At 46.4% G+C, this 22,331-nt stretch overlaps 1 protein-coding gene across 5 annotated transcripts in view; it reads right to left on the bottom strand.

Annotated features, from left to right (window-relative positions):
- Nucleotides 1–22,331, bottom strand: part of LOC135905187 (uncharacterized) — a 260,327-nt gene that overhangs the window by 185,649 nt on the left and 52,347 nt on the right. For all 5 annotated transcript variants that reach the window (XR_011512957.1, XM_070536239.1, XM_070536240.1 and 2 more), the window contains 2 exons: nucleotides 21,236–21,385; nucleotides 14,411–14,643 (listed from right to left, as the gene is read on the bottom strand). Coding sequence is in view for 4 of the 5 variants with exons in the window: in XM_070536239.1 (XP_070392340.1) it covers nucleotides 14,411–14,643; nucleotides 21,236–21,371 (369 nt within the window). In the remaining variant the exon portion in view is untranslated. The remainder of the gene's footprint in view (nucleotides 1–14,410; nucleotides 14,644–21,235; nucleotides 21,386–22,331) is intronic.

Consider the following 22,331-nt stretch of genomic DNA (forward strand, 5'->3'; position numbering starts at 1 on the left):
CCGGCGTCTTCCGCTCGAGCTACGACTGCCTCCTTTCCCCATCGTCCCCCAGCGGCGGCCGTCCTTGGAGCCAGCCGATGGCGCCTGGTCGGCCCTGTTCGGGCCATCCCGGGAACGGGATCTCGATCGTTGGCGGCTTTGGTGGCTGCCCTTGCGGGCCGGTGTTCTCGAACGGCTCCGCGAAGAGGTGCTGCGTTGGGCACGGCCTGCAGGACCTCTATCTTCTTGGCTACTGTCGTCGATGGCCCGGCGCCATTCCCAGCGCCGGCGCTGCACCACGTATGGCGTCTTGAATTTTGCCTTACAGGCCCGGTCGGCGGTGAGATGCTTGCCGCCGCACAGGCCGCACTTGGGCACACACGCGTGCTCTTTGTCCGGGTTGGCGATGCCGCACCCCCGGCAGATGCGATTTTGGGGATTGGGGCACACGTCCATTCGGTGTCCGACGCGGCCGCACTGGTAGCAGACGTCGATCTGCTTGCGGTGCAGTGAACATTCAACGAGCAGGTTCCCGTAACGCACGTAATTGGGAACCTTGGGTCCCTCGAAGGCGATCACCACGGATCTGGTCTTGCCAATTCGTTTCGCCTGCAACGCCGTCGGGTTGTGCTTGTGCACCACTAGGTCTTGAATTTCTTGGGCGGTGCCCTCTAGCGGGATGCCTCGTATCACTCCTTTAACTGTTCCGTGAGGCGCCGATTCGTAAGTGCTCACCTCGTGGGCCGTTCCTCGAATGTCGATGCGTTTCACCATGGCGTACTTGTCGGCGTGCTCCCTCTTCGAGGTACTCACGACGATTATGTTCTGTTGATGGTTTGGACAAATTATATCTTCTCTTGCTGCCATTGCATCGACTTGGGCCGCCCCAGTAATGGCTCGGCTGATTTCGACCCGGGCCACATCGCTCACTTGAAGCCGGCCGCATGGCCGCATTACAATCTTCACGTCTTCGCGCGGGAGGTCCGGCATTCTCGCGCCCTTGAGCAGCTTGCCCTTGTTTACTCGCTTCATCCTGTGACGAAGGCTCTTGTCGGTGGTGCCATCGATGTCATCGCCACGTCTGTTGCTGACGTCAACTGTGGCTTCGGCGCCATCTTGGCTTGGGTGGCTCCTTTGCTTCAACTTCTCGCCGGCGGTTTTCCACCCCTCGGCTCTCGTGAGCTGATCCGGCGAAATTTCTTCGCCATCGACCTCAATTCTCATAGCGGTCGACATATTGGGTCACTGTCCGCTTGTCAAATTAGCGATTGGTCGGTAATGGGCTGCGGCTCGATGCGGCCTGAGAGTAGGCCTACCGCTTCCCTCGGCCGAAGCCGAGGCCGGTGGGCGCTCTTCGTGGGTCACAAAATCGGTTCTAATTGCCGAATTAATAGACGCCTACCTCGGAATTGGGTATCCCGGTGGTCCACGTAGGTTCATACAACCGATCGATGCACTTTCATGAAGATCCGAGTTGAATAATCGTAGCAATTAGTGAAAATTCAGAGAGCTGACGTGGAACACGTTCATTCAGCAACGCAATGGCTCATACCCCTCTACAAAAGCATAGAGTCAGGTACGTTTATATTAGGCGTGCCACAAAGCTTATATACAAAATTACGCATTGATTCCCTACAACATTTTATGCTGTTGACTATTGGCGTAAGCTGCTAATGCTTCTGTATGAAAATATTGAACGTTATTTCTGCTGTATATATAGGGAGCTCCATGAAAGATGACACGAAGGGGCTATTTTTTCTGTTTGGTCAATATTTTTATGGAGCGTTTTAATATTTACACACATTTTCTCACTACGAATATTTAGCGCATGCATTTTATGCAATGTATTTAATAAGAAACAATAACTTTTCTTGCTACCAAAGTAATATGTGTAGCAGAAGAGAAATTCTGCTTCTCGGAAAGGAAACCAACAAACCTTCCAGCTTTTTAAGCTGCGCAGAAATCATGACCTTATGATTGATAATAGAGAATAACAAGTGTGATAAAGGCAAGTGACAAATTTGAAGTCCGCAGCTACGCGTCGTCCGGAATGCCTCAGTGCATCATCGATGTCTAGCATCGGGACGACTTCTGATTACTTCAGCTATACTTCTGGAAATTTGAAGGACCGCATATTGCGCCTACTTTTCAAAGTAGCGTATACAGAGACGACACAGTTTAGAGACAAAAGAGACGAATTCTTCTAATGAATAGGAAGCTGTGAGCTATTTTGCCAAGGAGGAGTTAAATTCTACTACAGTCGTGGGTGGGTTGCTTCTGTCAGAAGCATCGAGGTTTGAAAAGTCGTTGGAATTCAGGACGAGGCGATTCGATCCATGGTCTATCCAGATGCTCTATGCCAGATTATACTCAATGCCGCAGCTCCGCTGACTGGCAATGAGACAAGTAGTGCGCGAAGAACTCCGGAAGATGTTTTCAGCGTCACAGTCTCAAGTTAATTCGATTGCTGACATAGTTGGAGGTGAAATCCAGTGGTCGTTGCGGCTTGCCCAAGTACAGCCAGAATCGCCCCAGTCTCAGCCAGTAGCAATTACCTAGGCCACCTTCCCGTCCGTTTACCTCTTCCCGCGCCCGCGCCAGGGCCTAGTAACGCCGCCATTCCGTCGTCCACCGCTGTCGCGGCCAGCACGCTCACCCTTCGCCCCACGCAGGATGCCAAGGAAGAGTGACGTTTGGCACACCTCCGACCACCTCTCTCTCTGCTACCGCTGCGAACAAGCGGGACACGTATAGCGCCAGTGCCCATACCGCGAAATGGGACTACATGGGTTCACAGTAAACGCTCCGCGCCCTAAGTAAGGTAAACGCCCTCGCTGTATCGCCGACTACCTCGCCGCCGCTCAGTAGAGCCCACGAAGAGCGGAGCGCGTTCGTCGCCACCAGGCCGGTACTTATTACCGCAGCGCCGGTCATACAATGGCACAGACCTCGGCCGGTCTGTGAGCCCATATCCGGAAAACTAAAAGCAGTAACCGGTGGAGGTGCGGGTGCTGTTCGTCGAACTTACGAAGATCCTCCTCCACCACCGAAGACACCGAAGAGACTATCTCGACGCCATAGAAACGAAACGCCGCCATCCTGACGCAGCCAGGAAGCAAAAAATGCACCGACCAAGGACTTAACGACGTGACGTACTAGCAACACGTAAACGCGATGAAGCCGGGATCCGACACCAAGACCTAACCGCAATGCAAAAAAAAAACGACCAACCGACCTCCACGTGCATCTCGAAGGCCACGTAGTCACCGCCTTAGTGGGTACAGGAGGCGACTAGTCCTCCATCAGTGGATTCTTCGCCAGCAAGTTGAACAATGTCAAGGCTACATGGGACGGCGCTCATATACGGACGGCTGGCCTACAGTGTATCACACAGACTGGAATTGCAGCTCATGACTTGATTTACCTTGCGACGTTCGTTGCAACCAACAGTGCTGGCAAGACGTAATTTTTGGCATGGACATCCTGAACCAACATGGCGCAATTTTCGACCTGAGGTCGAACTCGATAATGCTGTCCACAAATCAAGCGACACGGATGGAGAAGGTTACCAAACAACGAGCCTTGAGTGTACTTGAGGACCAAGTCAGCATGCCGCCTCGCCTCGCTCCCGCTGTGTCATTTCTATCGGAAGCGAAAGACCCGCAGTCGTTGAAGGCGTCATCGAGGGCGAACAACGTCTACTGGTGCACAATAACTTCGCATCGCAAGAGGGATCGCTCGACTGCACGGAGGGAAAGCGAAAGTAACGCTGACAAACTTCATCCAGGAGTTCAAGGACATGAGAAAGGGCGCGATGATATACATCCAGGGAATTGCGAAAATCGGCAATACTTTTGTCCTCTCGAATGCTGCCGCATCCATACCGACCGCCATATTTCCCGAACCAGAATTCGACGTAAATCCATGCCTCCCGAGAAGTAAGCAGCAACAGCTCAGGAGACTTCTCCGACAATACAAAGGCTACTTCTTGATGTCATCAAGGATGCAACAAACATTGTTAGCAAAACATGGCATAACAACCGAAAGAGTGCGCTCGACCACTCCACCAGAGCCGTTAACTAGTTCCGTCGCGAGAATGCGAAGCTATAAGGCAATAAATCGACCAAAGGCTGCGTAAACGAAATCATCTAGCAGTCTAAAAGGCATGGGGATCTCTTGCAATGTTGATGAAGAAAAAGGACGCAGCGCGAAATTTCTGCGTCCATTATTGTTGAATGAATAAGATTACGAAGAAGGATGTATACCCCCTCCCACGTATAGACTAGGCATTGGATCGGCACTGCAATCCCCAAATACTTCTCGTCGGTGGATCTCAAGACTGGCTACTGGCAAATAGAAGTCGACGAGAGGGATCGCGAAGGGTCTGCCTTCATCACGCCAGATGGCCTCTATGAGTGCAAGGTCATGCTATTCGGACACGGCTCGGTGCCTGAAATGTTCCTGCCCCTGATGGACACATTGTTAACAGGATTGAACTGGCAGACCGGCCTTGTTTACTTTTGTGACATTGTGGTCTTCGGCGGAAATTTTGACGATCATCTTAGGCGGCTTTCGACAGTATTTGCGGCCATGAAGTGATGAGGGCTCACTCTGAAGGCGGAAAAGTGCCGCTTTGCTTACAAGATTCTGTTCCTGGGCAACGTCATCAACAGATCTAGAGTTTGGCCCAAACAGCAGCAGACAACTGCTATTCGAAAGTTTCAGCAGCCCACCGACAAGAAGGCAGTGCGTAGATTCCTTGGCTTGTGTGGCCCATACAGGCGCTTTACCAAGGACCTTTCCCGCATCGGTGAACCGGAGGCCCATCTACCTTCACATCTTCTAGATGTGAAAATGCGGAAAACCGTACGCGATGATCCAGCCTGCTCTTCTTTGGAATAGCAGATAAGGCTAAGGAAAACTGGGCAGCTTCAGAAAAAGAAGTGATACAATTTTGCTCCGAAAAATTGGGTACGGAATTCACGACTGCGCAGTTTGAGAGGGTGCACCGATTAGGAAAGTTTACAGAAGGCAGGGTAAGGCCTATTATTGCGAAAATGGCATTTCTCAAAGACAAAGGCCGTATCTTGTCCACTGCACACAAACTAAAAGGGTCTGGTTTTTCAATTCACGAGGATTTTTCGCCAGCTACCCGGCTGGCAAGAAAGCAAATAATTGCTTTTGCGAAAACAGAAGCTAAGCCGTTTACGTTGTCAACCAATCGACTACGTATTGGGGACACCATTTATATTTTTGATAGCGCTCGCAATACAGTTGTTCCTTGTGTTAAATAGTAGCAAACCATACTGCATGATGTGAACAGCAGAAAGTCAAAGCCACCTGTCATCGCACCATCATAATCAATATCTTTCACAAGTATCCGAAGTCTACTGCATAAACGCGACGATATTGCCTCATTTCTTGATGACTGCAGTTCAGATATTCTTGTTCTTACTGAAACATGGCTACACCCTGAAATAACAGATAATGAAATATTTCCACATGATAGCACATTTGACATTTTAAGGTGTGATCGCACCGGAAAGAGAGGTGGTGGCGTACTCCTTGGTAGCAAAAGAACAGTTACCTCACAAGTTATTAATGTAGATTTCGGTATTGACATAGTATGGGCTGAATGTCAAACCCACAGAAACGAGCTGCTCAAAGGATGTTGTTATCGTCCTCCATATACAAACCAGTACTTTCTTATCGAACTGCGCAATAGTATTTCTAAAGCCGTTGAGCTCTGCCAGTCTGATATCGTCTATGTTTTTGGCGACTTCAATTTTCCTTTGATCGACAGGAATAACCTAACATCCTCTTGTCATACGTCAATGGAGTTCATTTCTTTAATGTTAGATTTCAATTTGTTCCAAATAATTACCCAGCCCACCCGTGGCACTAACATTTCAGATTTAGTTTTCACTAATGCCCCTGAAACAGTTGGTGAAGTTGTTTGCTTAGGCGGTTTCAGCAATCACAAACTACTACAACTTACTCTTAACATCCCCTTGGAATTTACAGGCTTCTCAAATAAAACCATCCGTGATTACAACAGAGGAGACTATGGCAATATTAACAAATAACTTGAGGCATTTCTTTCTGACACCTTTTTAGCTTCGTTTTCTGCTCCGTCAGTCAACGAAAACTGGCTTCTGTTTAAAGAAAAGCTATGTGCTTAGAGCAAACGTATATACCCCAAATCAGAATAACAGGCGATAGACAGAACCCTTCGTTCACCAAGTGCCTTCGACGGCTAAGAAACAAGAAAAGGCTATATGCAACTGCAAAGCGTACAAACTCAACCGTGGTATGGGATAAATATAGCTCGTTTTTGAAAGTTTACTGCTCATCTTTAAGAGAGGCTACAGAAAAATACTACTCTCAAGACCTACCTTCACTACTTAAATACAATGCCCCAAAATTCTGGCAGGCGATTTCACCTAATAGTGGCTCGCGTCACATTTCACTAAGTGATGGTAATCAAGCTCCAATCAGTGACAAGGAATGCGCAGTAGTCTTTAGTGCATTTTTTTCATCCATATTCACAATAGAAGAGCATGGAATCCTGCCGGAAGTGACTAATCTAGATTACCAGTACATCTAATCCATCGATGTAACAGAGGATGGTATCACAGGTCTCATAAATAACCTTAAGTTGACTACTTCTTCGGGTATCTATAATATAAACTCAAAAATTTTAAATAATACAGTCACACTATCTAGCAAATTTTTATGCATTATTTTCCGCCAGTCGTTATCATCAGGCCAGGTACCCTTAGACTGGAAAATCGCAAAAGTCATACGAGTACACAAAAGTGGCAGCAAGAATTCCGCAGTAAACTATCCTCCAATATACTCGATATTTGCTGCAAAATGGTTGAACATATCATTGCATCCGACATATATCATCTGGGATCAAAAATTTTTTTCTTTATTAACAAACATGGGGTTAGGAAAGGATTGTAATGTGAGACGCAGTTACTAGAATTCACTACAGATTTGCATTTTAACATGGACCGTAATCTTAAACAGATTGCTTTTTTCTAGACTTCTTCAAAGCCTTCGACCGTGTGGCTTACTGCCGTTTAATTTCCAAGTTATCCGTTCTCAAATTAGACTGCTTAGCGCTCTCCTGGATTCGTAACTTCCTAACAAATCGTCAGCAATTTACAGTCTTTAATAATTTTACGTCACCCCTTGCATATGCCAGTTCCGGTGTACCACAGAGTAGTAGCGTACTAGGACCGTTGCTTTTTCTTATTTACATCAATGATCCGCCCAATAACATCTCATCCTGCATGCGTGTTTTCTCCGATGATTGTACATTATATCGACCAATTCGCAGCCTTGATGACCATCGCATTCTTCAAGAGGACCTTCATCTCATTACCAAATGGGGTGAAGATTGGCAAATGAAACTGAACGCATCTAAATACCAACTAATGACATTCACGCGAAAAACATCAATTCATAGCCTTTCCTATTATATAAACATAAATATAGAATCTCAGGCATCAGCATATAAATATCTAGGCGTAAATCTTACACCGAGCCTTTCCTCGGCCTTTCACATTGCAACCATATGCGCAAACGCTTCCAAACCTCTTGGGTGTATTCGTCGCAACTTGCGTAATTGCCTGTCTAACATCCATAAATTAGCATTCGTATCATTTTTACGCCCTCAGATTGAGTTCGCGTCCCCTATATAGTCTTCCTACCGTGAATACGTAATCCCCATGTTAGAAGCCATCCAAAACCGAGCTAGTAGATTTAGTTCCCGAAATCACAGCTACCAGTCAAGCATTACGCAAATCAAACTCGACCTTTCGCTTCAATCACTGAGTAAGCGACGTGACATAGCCCTCCTGTCCTTGCTCCATAGATATGTTCAACAAATGAAGCCATCAAACTTGCCACTGGAACGCGGTTCTTGCACATCACGACGACTTTATAATGATTTCAGCCTCACTCGCATTTATGGCAACACAAACGCATTGAACTTCTCGGCTCTACCACGAGCGATTCGGTTATGGAATTCGCTTCCTCACAGCGCTGTCGCTCAAATGAGTAATGATAAATTCAGACAACTACTGAACCTACAGTCTTCATCATAACAAATGTATTCATCTGTACATATGTCTTGTCATATAATACGTGTCACATATGGGTCATGACTGTCTTTCTGTTTTTGTTATTGTTGTTTCAATTTTGTTTGCTTTATGTGCTCACGCTATGTACGTTATTTTGCGCGAGTGTTACATCGCTTTTTATGTTACCGTGAATTGTACTTTTTATTCCTTTCCCGACAACTATTTGTATCGATTTACCGTTTTTGTTTATCACACTGTTTTGCAAGCACGTGATCATTATCAACATTTTTAGCTCTCACATTTTTTTAGCGCTCATATATCTGTTGTTTCTTGTCATTTGTTCAATGACGCCCCCTTACTCAATGCTCCCTTGGAGCCTGTAAGGTACATTAAAATAAATAAATAAATAAGTAAATAAATAAATAAATAAATGAATAATTGTGATGTCGAGTTCAAGTGGGAAACGCCGCAGGCTGACGCATTTCAAGAACTTAAAAGACGCATGCAGGCGCCACCGGTACTTGCGCACTTCGACGAGGACGCCGATACATAAGTACACATTGACGTCAGTAGCCTAGGCCTCGGTGCTGTCCTAGTCCATATAAAAGACGGACTTGAACGGGTGATAGCTTACCCTAGTCGGTCGCTGTCAAAAGCGGAAGGCAATAATTTTACGGCCGAAAAGGAATGCCTTACCACCATTTGGGCTACAGTGAAATTGCGCCCTTGCTTATTGGGCAGGCGGTTCAAAGTCGTTAGTGACTATCACACATTGTGTTGGCTGACGAATTCAAAGGACCCTTTAGGACGCCTGGCGCGGGGGAGCGTCATAGTGCAAGAACATGACATCTATTAACCTACAAGTCCGGACGAAAACACTTTGATTCCGACTGCCTGTCTCACGCCCCAAGATGACCAAGACGAGGACACCTCCTTAGGAACAATAAGTGCAGAGGACATTGATGAACAGCAGCGAGCCGACCCGGAGCTCAGAAGCCTTTCTGAGTACTTGCAAGGGATGACCCACTTCGTCCTGAGGGCATTTAGGAGTGGATTGTTTTCGTTTTTCTGAATAAACGACGTCCTGACGTATAACTTTTCGCCAACCTGCGCGAACTACCTTCTCCTTGTGCCCAGAACACAATGGTTAGAAGCCCTGCACGTCCTGCAGGATGACAAGACCGATGGGCACCTCGGCGTCTCCCGTGCGCTCGCAAGAATAGAAGCGTTACTGGCCATGCCTGACTGCCAATGCCGCCCGTTACGTCCAGACGTGCCTAGACTGCCAGAGACGCAAGACACCACCGACAAGGCCAGCAGGATTACTAAAGCTGATCAAGCTTCCTTGCCTACCGTTTCAGCAAATCGTGATGTATTTGTTGGGGGTTTTTCAACGTCAACATCTGGAAACAATGCATCGTTGAGGGTACCGACTACCCTACCTGATACGCCGAAACAAAAGCTCTGCCTAAAGGTAATGCGGTGGAAGGGGCGAAATTCTTTGCCGAGAATATACTGCTACGGCATGGCGCCTTTGATATGTTCACCACTCAACGAACGGCTTTTACAGCGGAGCTCATGCAAGGTATTCTGCAGTACAGCCAGACAAGTCACCGGAAGAGCACTGCCTACCACGCGCAGACGAATGGCCTAGCAGAACAACTGCACAAAACGCTCGCCAACATGTTAGCGATGTACGTCGACGTGGAACACAAGACGTGGGGTGCCATAGTCCTGTTTGTCTCATTTGCCTACAATACCGCAGTGCAAGAAACAACACATATCACACCAGTCAAGCTGGTTTACGGAAGGAAGCCGATTTTGACTATCGACGTCATGCTGCCGCACGTAACCGACGAAGAAAATCTTGATGTCGTCGCCTATCTCCAGCGCACCGAAGAAGCCAGACGGCTCGCCCACCTGGGCAACAAAAACCAGCTGATGACCGACAGCCGACACTAGAAGCTCCAATGATATGACGTCGAGTATAAGCCCGGCGGCCACGTTTGGGTCTGGATTCCAATACGCCGACGAGGACATAGCGGAAAATTGTTACACTGCCATTTCACACCCTACGAGATCATCCGATGCATTGACGCACTGGACTATGGGGTCGTGCCAGGCAGCATACCGCTATCACAGTGGCGCTGCGCACGACCTGAAGTCATGCACCTGGTGCTTAAGACTTTACGCGACCGCTGACGAACTTGGGGACTTAGTTTTTTTGTTATTTTGCCATTGTCTTTTTCTTTAGTATCAGTGGTTTTGTTTTCGCTTTGGTGTTTGTAGAATCGGGTCGTTCTTGCTTTAGGAGAGTGTTATTGACACGTGTGGTTGTTCACCCAGTCACCACGTTTCACCATCTAACAAATGTTCGCACAGCACAGCACAGGATGCGCCTGCATGTATGGGAAGTTTTTCGATAGGTATCGATGGTTCTATCTGATGTCTCTTGTCCCTCAACCGTGTGCAATCTGATTGCAAGTGCGAGACAAATTGTGTAGTACGTTCTGCAAGACACGCGGGCACAAGCATTTTCTCTGGAACCGTTGATGACTCAAGTATAAAAACCGACATTTGAGTCGCTGATCAGGTTTCCTGACGATCGCCAACTGTGTACGCCGCTATCGTTCTGCTTTGAGTATTCTCTGTTTCTGAGGGCACAGATTTGCCCCAATAAAAAGCTAGTTTTATAGAGAAAAAAATCGAAAAGAGGGAATGCTAGGCGAAAACTAGCAACAGGAAACACGTCATGGGTAGTGTTAATCTCTTCCGTTGGTTTAAACGAGCATAGAAAAAAATAATAATGTCAAATGGACTTGCACCGTCTTAACGTTATTATTGTTTCCTCCTCAAATTAAAATGTTTTCCGTACAAATGAACTTTACTTTGTGATATATTTTTCTTGCGTTACCCAGCAACAACCTAACGGCACGCCAGGCCCGACAGATGCATGCGTCATGCGCCAGACACCAGCGAAGCCAGCGAGGCCTGCTGCGCGTGTGAGGTTCGCCTGTTCGGCAACTCTTCTCTTTTGGATATAGTGTGTTGGGCTCCCGACGCATCCTTGCGTTCTTTCTGCACTTCGACACGGCACCACTGTACCACTGGACTACGACAAGGTGAGAAATTTTGAGTCTACGACGCATTTCCAGCAATTTTGGCTTTTACGGCACGAACCAAGACTTGCGACGCAGCGAAAAACAACTCGGCTGTCAAGGCGTAGATAAATTGAGCAAATGACTCGTACTGGGAGATGTTTGCGGCGCTATAAGCCCCAACATTCATTATAATCATCACCATCATTATTATCATCATCACCAGCCTGTGTTATGTCCACTGCAGGACGAAAGCCTCTCCCTGCGATCTCCAATTACCCCTGTCCTGCGTCAACCGATTCCAACTAGCCCCCCCCCCCCCGAATTTCCTAATTTCATCGCTCCACCTAGTCTTCTGTCGTCCTCGATTGCGTTTTCCTTCTCTTAGTACCCATTCTTTTAACCCTAATGGTCCAACGGTTATCTAACCGGCGCATTACATGACCTGCCCAGCTCCATTTCTTTCTCTTGCGCTTTGATCCAAACCGCTCTCTTTCTGTCTCTTAACCTTATGCCTAGCAATCTTCGTTCCATCGCTCTTTGCGCGGTCTCTAACTTGTTCTGAAGCTTCTTTTTCAGTCTCCAAGTCTCTGCCCCAAATGTAAGCACTTGTAGAATTTACTGATTGTATACCTTTTTTTTTCAAAGATAACGGTAAGCTTCCCGTCAGGAGCTGGCAATGTCTGCCATATGCGATCCAACCCATCTTTATTCTTCTTTAAATTTCTTCTGATGATCAGGAATCCCTGTGACTATTTGACCTAGGTTAACGTACTCTTTCACAGACTCTAAAGGCCGACTTTGGATCCTAATTCCTGTTCCTTTGCTCGGCTATTTATCAGTATCTTTGTCTTCTGCATATTAATCTGCAACCCCACTCTTACACTCTCTCCGTTAAGGCCCTCAATCATTTGTTATAACTCGTCTAAATTGTTGCTGAATAGAACAATGTCATCGGGAAACCGGAAGTTGCTGAGGTATTCGCCGCCGATCTTTACTCCTAAGCTTCCCCAGTTTAATAGCTTGAATACTTCTAAGCACGCAGTGAATAGCATTGGAGATATTGTGTCTCCCTGTCTGACCCCTTTCTTTATAGGTATCTTCCTGCTTCTCTTGTGTAGAATTACGGTAGCTGTAGAACCTCTGTAGATATTTTCCAAGGTACTTACGTAAGTGTTCTGTACTCATTGATTACGTAATACCGCTGTGACTGCTGCTATCCCTACTGAATCAAATGCCTTTCCTAATCTATGAAAGCCGTATAGAGAGGCTTATTGTACTCTGCGGATTTCTCGATAACCTGACCAATGACATGAATGTGATTCATTGTAGAGTATCCCTTCCTGAAGCCCACATGTTCCCTTGGTTGAGTAAAGTCCAGGGTTGCCCTTATTCTATTGGAGATTATTTTGGTAAATATTTTATGGAATGCTGGGAGTGAGCTAATGGGCCTATAATTTTTCAATTCTTTAACTTCATGCTTTTTGTGGATTAGTGTTATGTTTGCATTCTTCCAATTTTCTGGGACCCTTGCACTCGATAGACAATTCGTGTAAAGAGCCGCCAGTTTTCCAAGCATTATGTCTCCTCCATCTTTGATTAAATCGACTGTTATTCCATCTTCTCCTGCCGCTCTTTCTCGTTTCATATCTTGCGAAGCCTTTCTGACCTCATCACTACGTATAAAGAGAGTTGCTGTATCCTGTTCATTACTCTTTCTAATCTAGGTATCCTGACTCCTCTGGGTACTGTACAGGTGAGTATAGAATTCTTCCCCTGCTTTTACTATATCTTCGAGATAGCTGATGATATTTCCCTGCTGATCTTTCAGTGCACACATCTTGGTTTGTCTTATGCCAAGTTTTTTTCTCACTGATTTGAGGCTGCGTCCATTTTTTACGGCTTCTTCAGTCTTTCTCGCGTTATAGTTTCGAATATCTGTCATCTTCGCCTTTTGGATTAGTTTTGACAGTTCCGCGATAGTTATCCTATCTCTTTGGTTGGACACTTTCGTTTTTTGTCGTTTTTTTATAAGGTCCTTTATTACTTGGGAGATATTGCCTACTGGTTGCCTTGGTGAGTTGCCTCCCACTTCAATTGCTGCCTCTGAAGCCAACATAGTTACGGTTTCATTCATTAGTTCATTCAACGCGGGAAGCCCTAACATTATTATAACTTTTTCGGTACTTTCTGGGCACGCTCGCCGCACCCAGCTTTGTGACGCAGTTAGGGAAAACCACCTCGGCCGTGTGAGGCAGTTTCGTGTGTACTTAATCCTATTGGGACAAGGTTTGGCACGTTTTCTGGCACGAAGATTATTGTACCTAATTTCGTTACTTCTCGTGGTACTTTTCAAGCACAGTGACTGCGCACGGTGTTGGGACGCATTTAGCGAGAAGCAGCTCAGCCGTGTGCGGCAGTTACTTTCGCGCGTGCTGAATCTTACTGGACAAGTTCATGGCGCATTCTGTGACCCCAAAAAATAATTTTTCGTAACTTTTTGGGAGGGATTCTCTTGAGGCACGGTCGCCGCGGCTGGGGTTGTGAAGTAGTTAGCCCAGAACAAGCATTTGAATGGGGCAAAATAAACAGTTCCTCATTTAAAAGGTGTTTTGCTTCTGCTTTATGAAATTGCACGTGCCACAGATCCGGTAGAGGCTTGTGAAGATCGTTCGCAATCATTCAATTTAAATAAACGATTCCGCACTAACACCGCAGGCGATGGAGCAGCAGCGCAGCAGCAGAGGGGGGAAAAACACGCCAAATAGCGCAGCCGACGAAGGGCGTGCTAGCTGGCGTTGAAAACGCGCGTGCCCAAAACGAAACCGGAAGGAGTTAATCCAATCCGCTTGGTACGCTACAGTCAATTCGGCCGCTGGGCCTTGTGGGAGTGTCCGCTCTTGTTGAATGTCTTTGTCTATGGTCTTAATGCCTTCTCCACGGTCACTACTACGTGAAAATATTCTGCTTTGCAAGGCTGGCGCACTATAGGATGCTTTTAAAACACAATATGAGCACTTCATATTTCACTTCATAGCTGCGTAATAAATTATGAAAAAAAATGCTCAGTAGATGTCTCCGAGCAACTGATCTATTCCGTGCGAAAACTTTGGAGCTCTATTTGCGGTGTCACTCCACGTATTTCATAATCTTCTGTTTAGGTGAATGGCAACCGAGTTTCGTAGTGCCATAATAGAACGAAGTTTTCGTCAGCCGTTTCTCCGGCAAAAGTGGACCCACCTGGAAGATAAGCTTGAGGAAGTCGATGTCTGTGTCAGTGTAGTCAAGTACATCGGTGGTATCCAGCGTGAAGAAGCCGAAGCCGTGCAGGTCCAGAATCTCACGGATCTTATTGACACTGGTCATGAACGGCTGTTTTAATAATCTGTCTTTCATTTCATGGAAAGTAACGGAATTGTCCAGCGTGAAGAGGTACCTATTGGTGTGCGCTCGAAGGAACATGTACGATGAACCTGGAAGGCCGGAAACGGTCACCCATGAGCATGACGGTAACAGCAAAATAGACAAAGAATAATCAACACGCCGGCGATTCGAATGCTTTTCCGTTTCGGCTCATCAGGCGCCTCTCCACCCACGCAGTAACCGCGATCGGCCGACATTCCACGGCGGATGATAAGGAATTAATAAAACAAATCTCAAAGAATCCTTGCTGCTTTATCATCCTCAATCCTTATCAGTACAATGCTTGCGCTACAGTAGCGCCAACCATTTTACATCCTAGACTAGACATTGACCTAATAAGCGTTTTCATATGGGATGCATGCTCAAACTCGCAGCTGATTTTACCACTCCTCCACCTGTTGGATAAATTGGCAGGTCATTTGAAAGCACAAACATGATTATTTCTGTTCGCGTAACTAATAAACTGGGGAGGGTTAGGAGTTAGGATCAACGGCGAATATCTCAGCAACCTTCGGTTTGGAGATGGCATTGTCCTGTTCAGCGACACTGGGGACGAGCTACAACAAATGATTGAGGACCTTAACAAAGACAGCGTAAGAGAGGGGTTGAAGATTAAAAATTATGGGGTTTTACGTGCCAAAACCACTTTCTGATTATGAATCACGCCGTAGTGGAGGACTCCGGAAATTTAGACCACCTGGGGTTTTTTAACGTGCACCTAAATCTAAGTACACGGGTGTTTTCGCATTTCGCCCCCATCGAAATGCGGGCGCCGTGGCCGGGATTCGATCCCGCGACCTCGTGCTCAGCAGCCCAACACCATAGCCACTGAGCAACCACGGCGGTTGAAGAATAACCTGCAGAAGACTAAGAGGTAACAAGAGTTCAAGGATCGCCATTGAGCCTCTCTAGTCAGTGAAGGAGTTAATTTACCACGGCCAATTACTCACAGGGAACCCTGAGGAAGAGAAGAAAATTTACAAAAGAATAAAAATGGGTTCGAGTGAATACGGCAGACATTGTCATCATCTGACTGGATCCTTACCATTCTCATTTAAAAGGAAGATGTACAAGTAGTGCATTTTACCAGTACTAACATGTGGGGCAGAAACTTGGACCCTAAGAAAGAAGCTTGAGAACAAGTTAGACACTGTACAAAGAGCGATGGAATGAAGAATGTTAGGCGCAACGTTAAGAGACAGAGAGCAGTGTGGATGAGAGAGCAAACAGGGATAGCCGATATCTTAACTGACATTGGGCGAAAAAAAAAAAATATGGAGCTCGTAAGGTCATGTAATGCGTAAGTTAGATAACCGGCGGACAATTACGGTTAAAGATAGGGTGCCAAGAGAAGGGAAGCGCTGTTGAGGGCGGCATAAGACTAGGTGGGGCGATAAAATGAGCAAATTCGCGGGCGCTAGTTGGAATCAGTTGGCGCAGGGAGAGACCTTCGTGCTGCAGTGGACTGATGATGACGCAATAGGCTGATGATGATGATGAAAATACATCATTGCGTTTCCTAAGTAAAGGGAAATTGGTACAAAATCATTGGTTCACTTCCCATTGACAGCTGAACCTCCGAATCAATACGTACACTAAGGCGCCTCCGACTGGCTGGTTTAGGCGCTCTTCGGCGCCTCTGAGTGACGTCACGCAAGATCCGAGTATTGTTAAGTGCACCATGGTACATTAAAGGGAAGCTGAAAGCTTTTCCAGCAAAAATGAGTGACGAGCAGTACGTCGTGGTTTTCAACCCTCTGAATTCGAATATCGCATCGAAATCCACCGAAAGAAAGCGCAAACATATTTTGACGATAAGTGCAGCAGCAGACACGCCCAGCTCGCGCGCTTCGTTTCTGCCTGTGATTGGTCGGGCGCCTCGTGACGTCAACAATGGTGTTCGTCCCGACCGACTGCTGCCGCTATACAAGAAGCACGGTGCAAGGTAGTTTGGTGCTGTTTTGCTGCGAGGGTCATGGAAAATTTCGAGAGCTTGTGTTTCTCTGAGGAGTTTGGCATTAAGTCCAAACTCCACGAGAGCGATTTTGCGCGTGACGGTGACGGGCGACGGCTTCGACGGCTTGAACCGATCGCTCGGTGTTGTAGCTCGATCGCTCGTTTCTAGAAATCTAGAACTCGTCGCTCGTCGCCTGGAAGTGCTATGAGCGACTAGCCAATAGCGCGAAGCCGGAACTCGATCTACATAAGTCAAATACTACTGATTGCCTCACGGAACGAGCGAACTATTGAATTTTACACGTGCAAGAATAAGAACCTAGTGTAAGACCTTCAGAAATATTTTATTCTCCTTTTTCAGTAAGATACATCAACTTAAACTGATAAAGCATGCGCCACGCTAGTTACGGCGCGTATATTGCTGCCCTCATACCGGGAAGTCGTCGCTCAAAGCCGTCGCTCGCGTGGAGTTCGGCTTGCAGGCGACGAGTGAACGTGACCGCCATCGCCTCGCTTGTTGCACTGTCGCTGTCGCGTGCAAGATCACTTGTAAGGGGTTTAAACATTACTCCCTACATGTACGAGCCGATTGCGAAGAGCCCGCCTCTCCAAGAAGCACAGAATGCTGGTGCAAGCGCTGCTTTCTACGCAAACGAAGACGAAGGGTTAGCATCTCTTTGTGTTGGAAATGTTCTTTGGCGAGTATGTTTTTTTGCTAAGCTGCATTCAGCGTTCCACTGAGAACGTTTCCGGGCAAACAACTGTAGTCTTATGTTCCTGCATGCCTCCTCGTAGAACGTAAGCGGTGATGCGATCTTCGGCATTTTTGCGCTGCCCCAAAGCTGTCGGCAATCTACACAGACGATTTAAACGCGGGAAAAGTTTACCGGCTGTTGTAGCACGTGTAGTATAGAACCTTCATCAGCGCGCCATCCGCACGCAACTCGTAACCGGCGAATTCCGTCGGCTACGTGAGGTGGTCTGTTTTTCTATGTGTGCGGGAGAAGGGGGGCGCAGCGTCCTGGCGAGAGCAGGCTTTCCAACACATGCAAACTTTACGCTTGCACTGCGTTATTTTCATTTCATTTCATTTTTATTTCCTTAAAGACCGCCTGCAGGGGGTTTTACATAAGAGGTGGGGTTAACGTGAGAAAGTAAAACATTTTCTTTTTCATGATGACAGGTGGGATGTAACTTTTTCAAGGAAGGTTGATGGACAGGTGGTGGCTACAATTTCACGGGGAAGGTCGTTCCAGTCGCTTGCTGTTCGGAGGAAGAATGGCTTGGAAAATGTACTCGTACGGGCACGTTGGCGTGAGACTTTCAGCGGATAACCAATTCGGCGAGACGTGCGTGATGGTGGTGCGCAGATGCATGGCTGCTGTTTGAGCTGGGAATAATAAAATTTGTGAAATAGGCACAGGCTAGAAATACGGCGACGGAGGGAAAGACTGCATAATTTGGACTGTAGCTTGAGAGATGAAACACTGATATAGGATGAGTATGAGCGGTGAATGAAACCGGCTGCTCTGTTTTGCACAGCTTCTAATGAGTCGATGAGGTAAGCTTGCTGTGGATCCCAGATGGCGGATGCATACTCAAGTTTTGGCCTGATTAATGATTTATAAGCAAGTACCTTTACATCTTGAGGGGCGTCGTGAAGATGACGTTTTAAATAGCCTAGTTTTTTATTCGCAGATAATATTAGCTTTGTTACGTGCTCGCGTCATGATAAGTCATTGCTGATAGTGATACCGAGGTAAGTATAGGACAGAACGAGTTCGACAGGAGAATCGGAAATCTTGTAAGTAAATAAATGCGGGTTGTGACGGCGATGAAAAGACATGAGTTTGCACTTATTGGGATTAAGCGTCATCAACCAGTGATTGCACCATGATTGAATGCGGTTAAGATTGTCCAGAAGGGATTCTTGATCAGCGGTATTAGTAATTGGGGCATAAATAACGCAATTGTCGGCGAACAAACGGACATGACATGATAAATTTTGTGGTAGATCATTAATATAAATTAAGAATAGGAGGGGGCAAAGGACAGTTCCCCGAGGAATGCCCGATGTTACTGGTAGACGGTTAGAGGAGTAGTTGTTAATAGTAACGGATTGTGAACGATGTGTGAGGAATACTTTTAACCATGCAATAATTTCTCGATGCAAGTTTAGTCTGGAAAGTTTTAAGAAAAGACGTTGATGAGGTACCTTATCGAATGCTTTGGCAAAGTCTAAAAAGATGGCGTCAGTTTGTAAGTTAGCATCAAGGTTGGAATGAAGTTCGTGAAGAAAGATGGCAAGCTGTGTCTCACATGATAAGCCGTTTCTAAATCCATGTTGGGATGGAGTGAAAAAATTTGTAGTCTAGATGCTGCATTATCTGGGAGTAGATAACGTGTTCCATTAGTTTACAAGGGATGCTACTTAGGGAAATGGGGCGATAGTTGAGCGGAGAGTCTCTGTTACCTGATTTGAAAACAGGAACGACCTTCCCCATCTTCCAGTCTTTTGGGATGATACCTGTGGCGAGTGACTGAGAAAATAATAAGCATAAAGACTTAGATTAAATGTCCTTAGTGTTTTTGAGAAACTTAGTGTTAATTTCTTCCGTTCCGGCTGACGATGAAATTTTCAATTTGTCGATTCCGTTCCGTTATGGTAGCTGCATGCAGGCTGTTTCACAACACACGTGTGAATAAAAAATTCGCTGTGCTTGGCGATGAAACCTGCGTCAAGGGTGAGAAACAGACATGCACCTTCCGTTCAGCGTGCTAACACGAAGGAGAATCCAAAGCACGCATTATTGATAAACTCCAGTAGTAATCGTCACGGAGGTGGTTAGACAACAACACTGTTGTTCTTGAGCGCTTGAAGTTGTTTTGCTTCACAGCGGCCTCCCACTTAGCTGAAAGCTTCTTGTCTTGCAGAAACTAATGGAACATGGGAACATCGTCGCAGCCGCTAGTGTTCGTGCAAGCATAGGCTGCACAGAACGTCGGCATGATCGACCTACAAGTTCAATTGATGCTGCGCACGTCAACTACCACTCGTATATGCACACAAACAAGGGAATGTAGGGTCGAGCGAAGCAGATTAGGGCGGCAGGCACGCAGAAATAAGCGCGGTCAGGCACGGTCGCGGAGACTGCGAAGGAACGGAACACCAGTGCTGACGTCACTACGCCGCGGTTTCCGGTCTCCACTTGCATCGTCAGCGTCAGCAGCAGCGCGCGGCTCTCGACGGGGGGCGGAGGTACAGCGCAGTTTTACCTGACGATTGCATGGCTCCTAAGTGAAAAATCCCCCAAAAGTTTTACCCGCATGGTTCATAAGGTTCCCGCATCCGTATGTGAGCGTCTTATTGAATTCGACAGACTCTTCAGCTTCCCTCTAAGCAACGGTTCGTATTTATGAGTGGAGTGGTTGACGTAGCACGGAGAACAGAAGCCAGCCAAAGAAGATAGACTGGACATGTCAGTGTTACGTCATTCTGCACAATGACATGAATCGTATAAACGTCGTGCTGCATATATCCGCACCAACTTGTCCGCTTTTCTGTCATTATTCAGCCCAAATGCTGCCTAACATCATCTTACATTCTCATGCGCCATCCTCATCTACAGCAAAGCACCACCAAAAAAAAGGCATGGACAGGAGTGACAGAAAGAACGACGCGTGGGCTGTGCTGTTGCTTCTGTGGTTCTTGGCAGTGTGTGTGTGTGTTCTTGTTGTTGTTGCACTATGTTTCTTAAAGTGAAAGTATGCCGACTCGTCCAGGTGTCTGTTAAGGCAGTTTTATCGCTTATGAGCCGCGCTTGCAACATGCACCGCGAAGAGGAAGCATGTGGAACTTTCACGCGTAAAGGACGTGGGTTTCACCAGCCTCAGCGTCAGTAGTTCATTGTCTATGACATTGTGTCGGTTGGTCGCCTGCTGTTTTATCTGTCACCGCCCGTCCAACCGAATGAACTGGGCGGTCCCCTCAAAAGATGAAATACAAGCTTATCATATGTAGAGACTTCCAAATCAAAGGTGGTCCCACGATGTCCAGACCCTAACTCCCGTGCACAATACGATGTGTCCTTGAGCCATACGGTTTGTAATGTGCGACCGTCCTAGAGACAGAGCAACGCGTTTGCCTATCCTCATAATGCTATCGCATTGTCAGTCGTGCAAACGTAGTTATGGACCTAGCTCCTTTGCCTGTTTCTCGGCGCTTGGTTTGAGTGTCTGATTAAGTCGACCTAGTGTTCTTTCACACACGGTATACACGGAAAGCATGAAGAATAACTTCCTTGTCAGCGTGGAAGTGTTTGGATCCGTAGTAGCTCTACTCTATACGGTAGAATTTGTGCTCGTGACGTTCAGTGTAATCCCAAGGACATTTATCAGCGTCTCCATTAGCAGGTGCATTTGATCGCGTCTTTGTAAGAGGTGCAGATGCGTTAAACATCAAGCGTTCAAGGCTTAGGCTTTGCACTTTAGGTACGTAAGCCATATTTGTAATTCCGCATCCGTTTTGATATTGACAGTTTGAGTAAAGCAGTCGACTGGTATGGCTATGATCACGTGTGAAGGAGTAGCCATAATTACTTTGAGATTGCACAAAGCGCCCAGCCCGTATTTGTTTTTTTGGCGCATTGAAAAAAAGAGAACCAAATGCCAAGTAAAAACGCTTACCATTATAGCTGCCGTCCGGTGACTGTTTAATATTTAGTATGATGTAGTCACAAATGGTGTTGTTTGGTACGGTCTGGGAGTTCGGGAAGCGGTAAAAGGGACCGTTGTATTGGTTAGGAGCTGTTAAGGTGCACATCAGGGGCGGTTTATCTGAAACGCGTTTGGCGCAAAGGCATATTTTAGCAGGGTTAAATAAGACTTTCCAGCAAATATGCTCATTACAGGAGCACTGACTATGCTATCTCCCAAGTAACGTGCAGTATCGCCGAAGGCGCAAGCTCTTTCTATAGCCAATATTCTTGCTCTGCGGAATATACTTCAGGTAGCAATTGCATGATTGTTGGCGGCATTAGAGAGTCTTATATGTATTAGCACAGGATACGTTACAGTGATACGTGACATGTTATGCCATTTGTGCATGGCTGTAGTGTATCGCTAATTATTATGGCGATCACCACCGGTAAGCGTAATAGCTGCCCTAACACAGATTACGAACCAGCAAGATAGCGTCTATAAAGCCCACACGGCCCGCTTCGATCTGAATTCACACTTGTTAGCGGCTGTCCACCCTGATATCAAAAAAATAAATGATAAAACCCGTCTTTTTTTTCTTTATTGCCTGACTGACAAAGAAAGAACAGCAATAGCAATACACAAAACAAAATACACAGGATACAAAGACCACGTCGTATTGACATAATCAGCCTTGTAGGGGGCTGGCTTCGTCACATTAAAATTCATTTATAGCCATCAAAATCTCAACAAACCGATGCACAGTTTCACTGAAATAAATTTGCGTATGTCGTGCGTCGGGATCGCAGTAGTATCCTGCCATTCGAGAGCGCCAAATACTGTGTAGGCTAATTAACATTATTAAATCAAATGGAAAACCATCCTCGTTAGTAATGGGTAGATACCGTATTCCATGAGGGTCGAGGGGAAATTGTTTCTTTAACGTTCTTTGTAGTATGACCCAAAATAATACCCCTCCCCAACAATGAAGAAAAACGTGTTCTATCGTTTCTGGTTCTTTGCAGATAAGGCAGTGAGATCCCCGTGGAAGAAATTAGCCCTTTTCCTTTAAAAATATTTTTAC

Source organism: Dermacentor albipictus, chromosome 3 (genome assembly GCF_038994185.2).
Source record: "Dermacentor albipictus isolate Rhodes 1998 colony chromosome 3, USDA_Dalb.pri_finalv2, whole genome shotgun sequence".
In the NCBI taxonomy this organism is placed as follows: Eukaryota; Metazoa; Arthropoda; class Arachnida; order Ixodida; family Ixodidae; genus Dermacentor; species Dermacentor albipictus.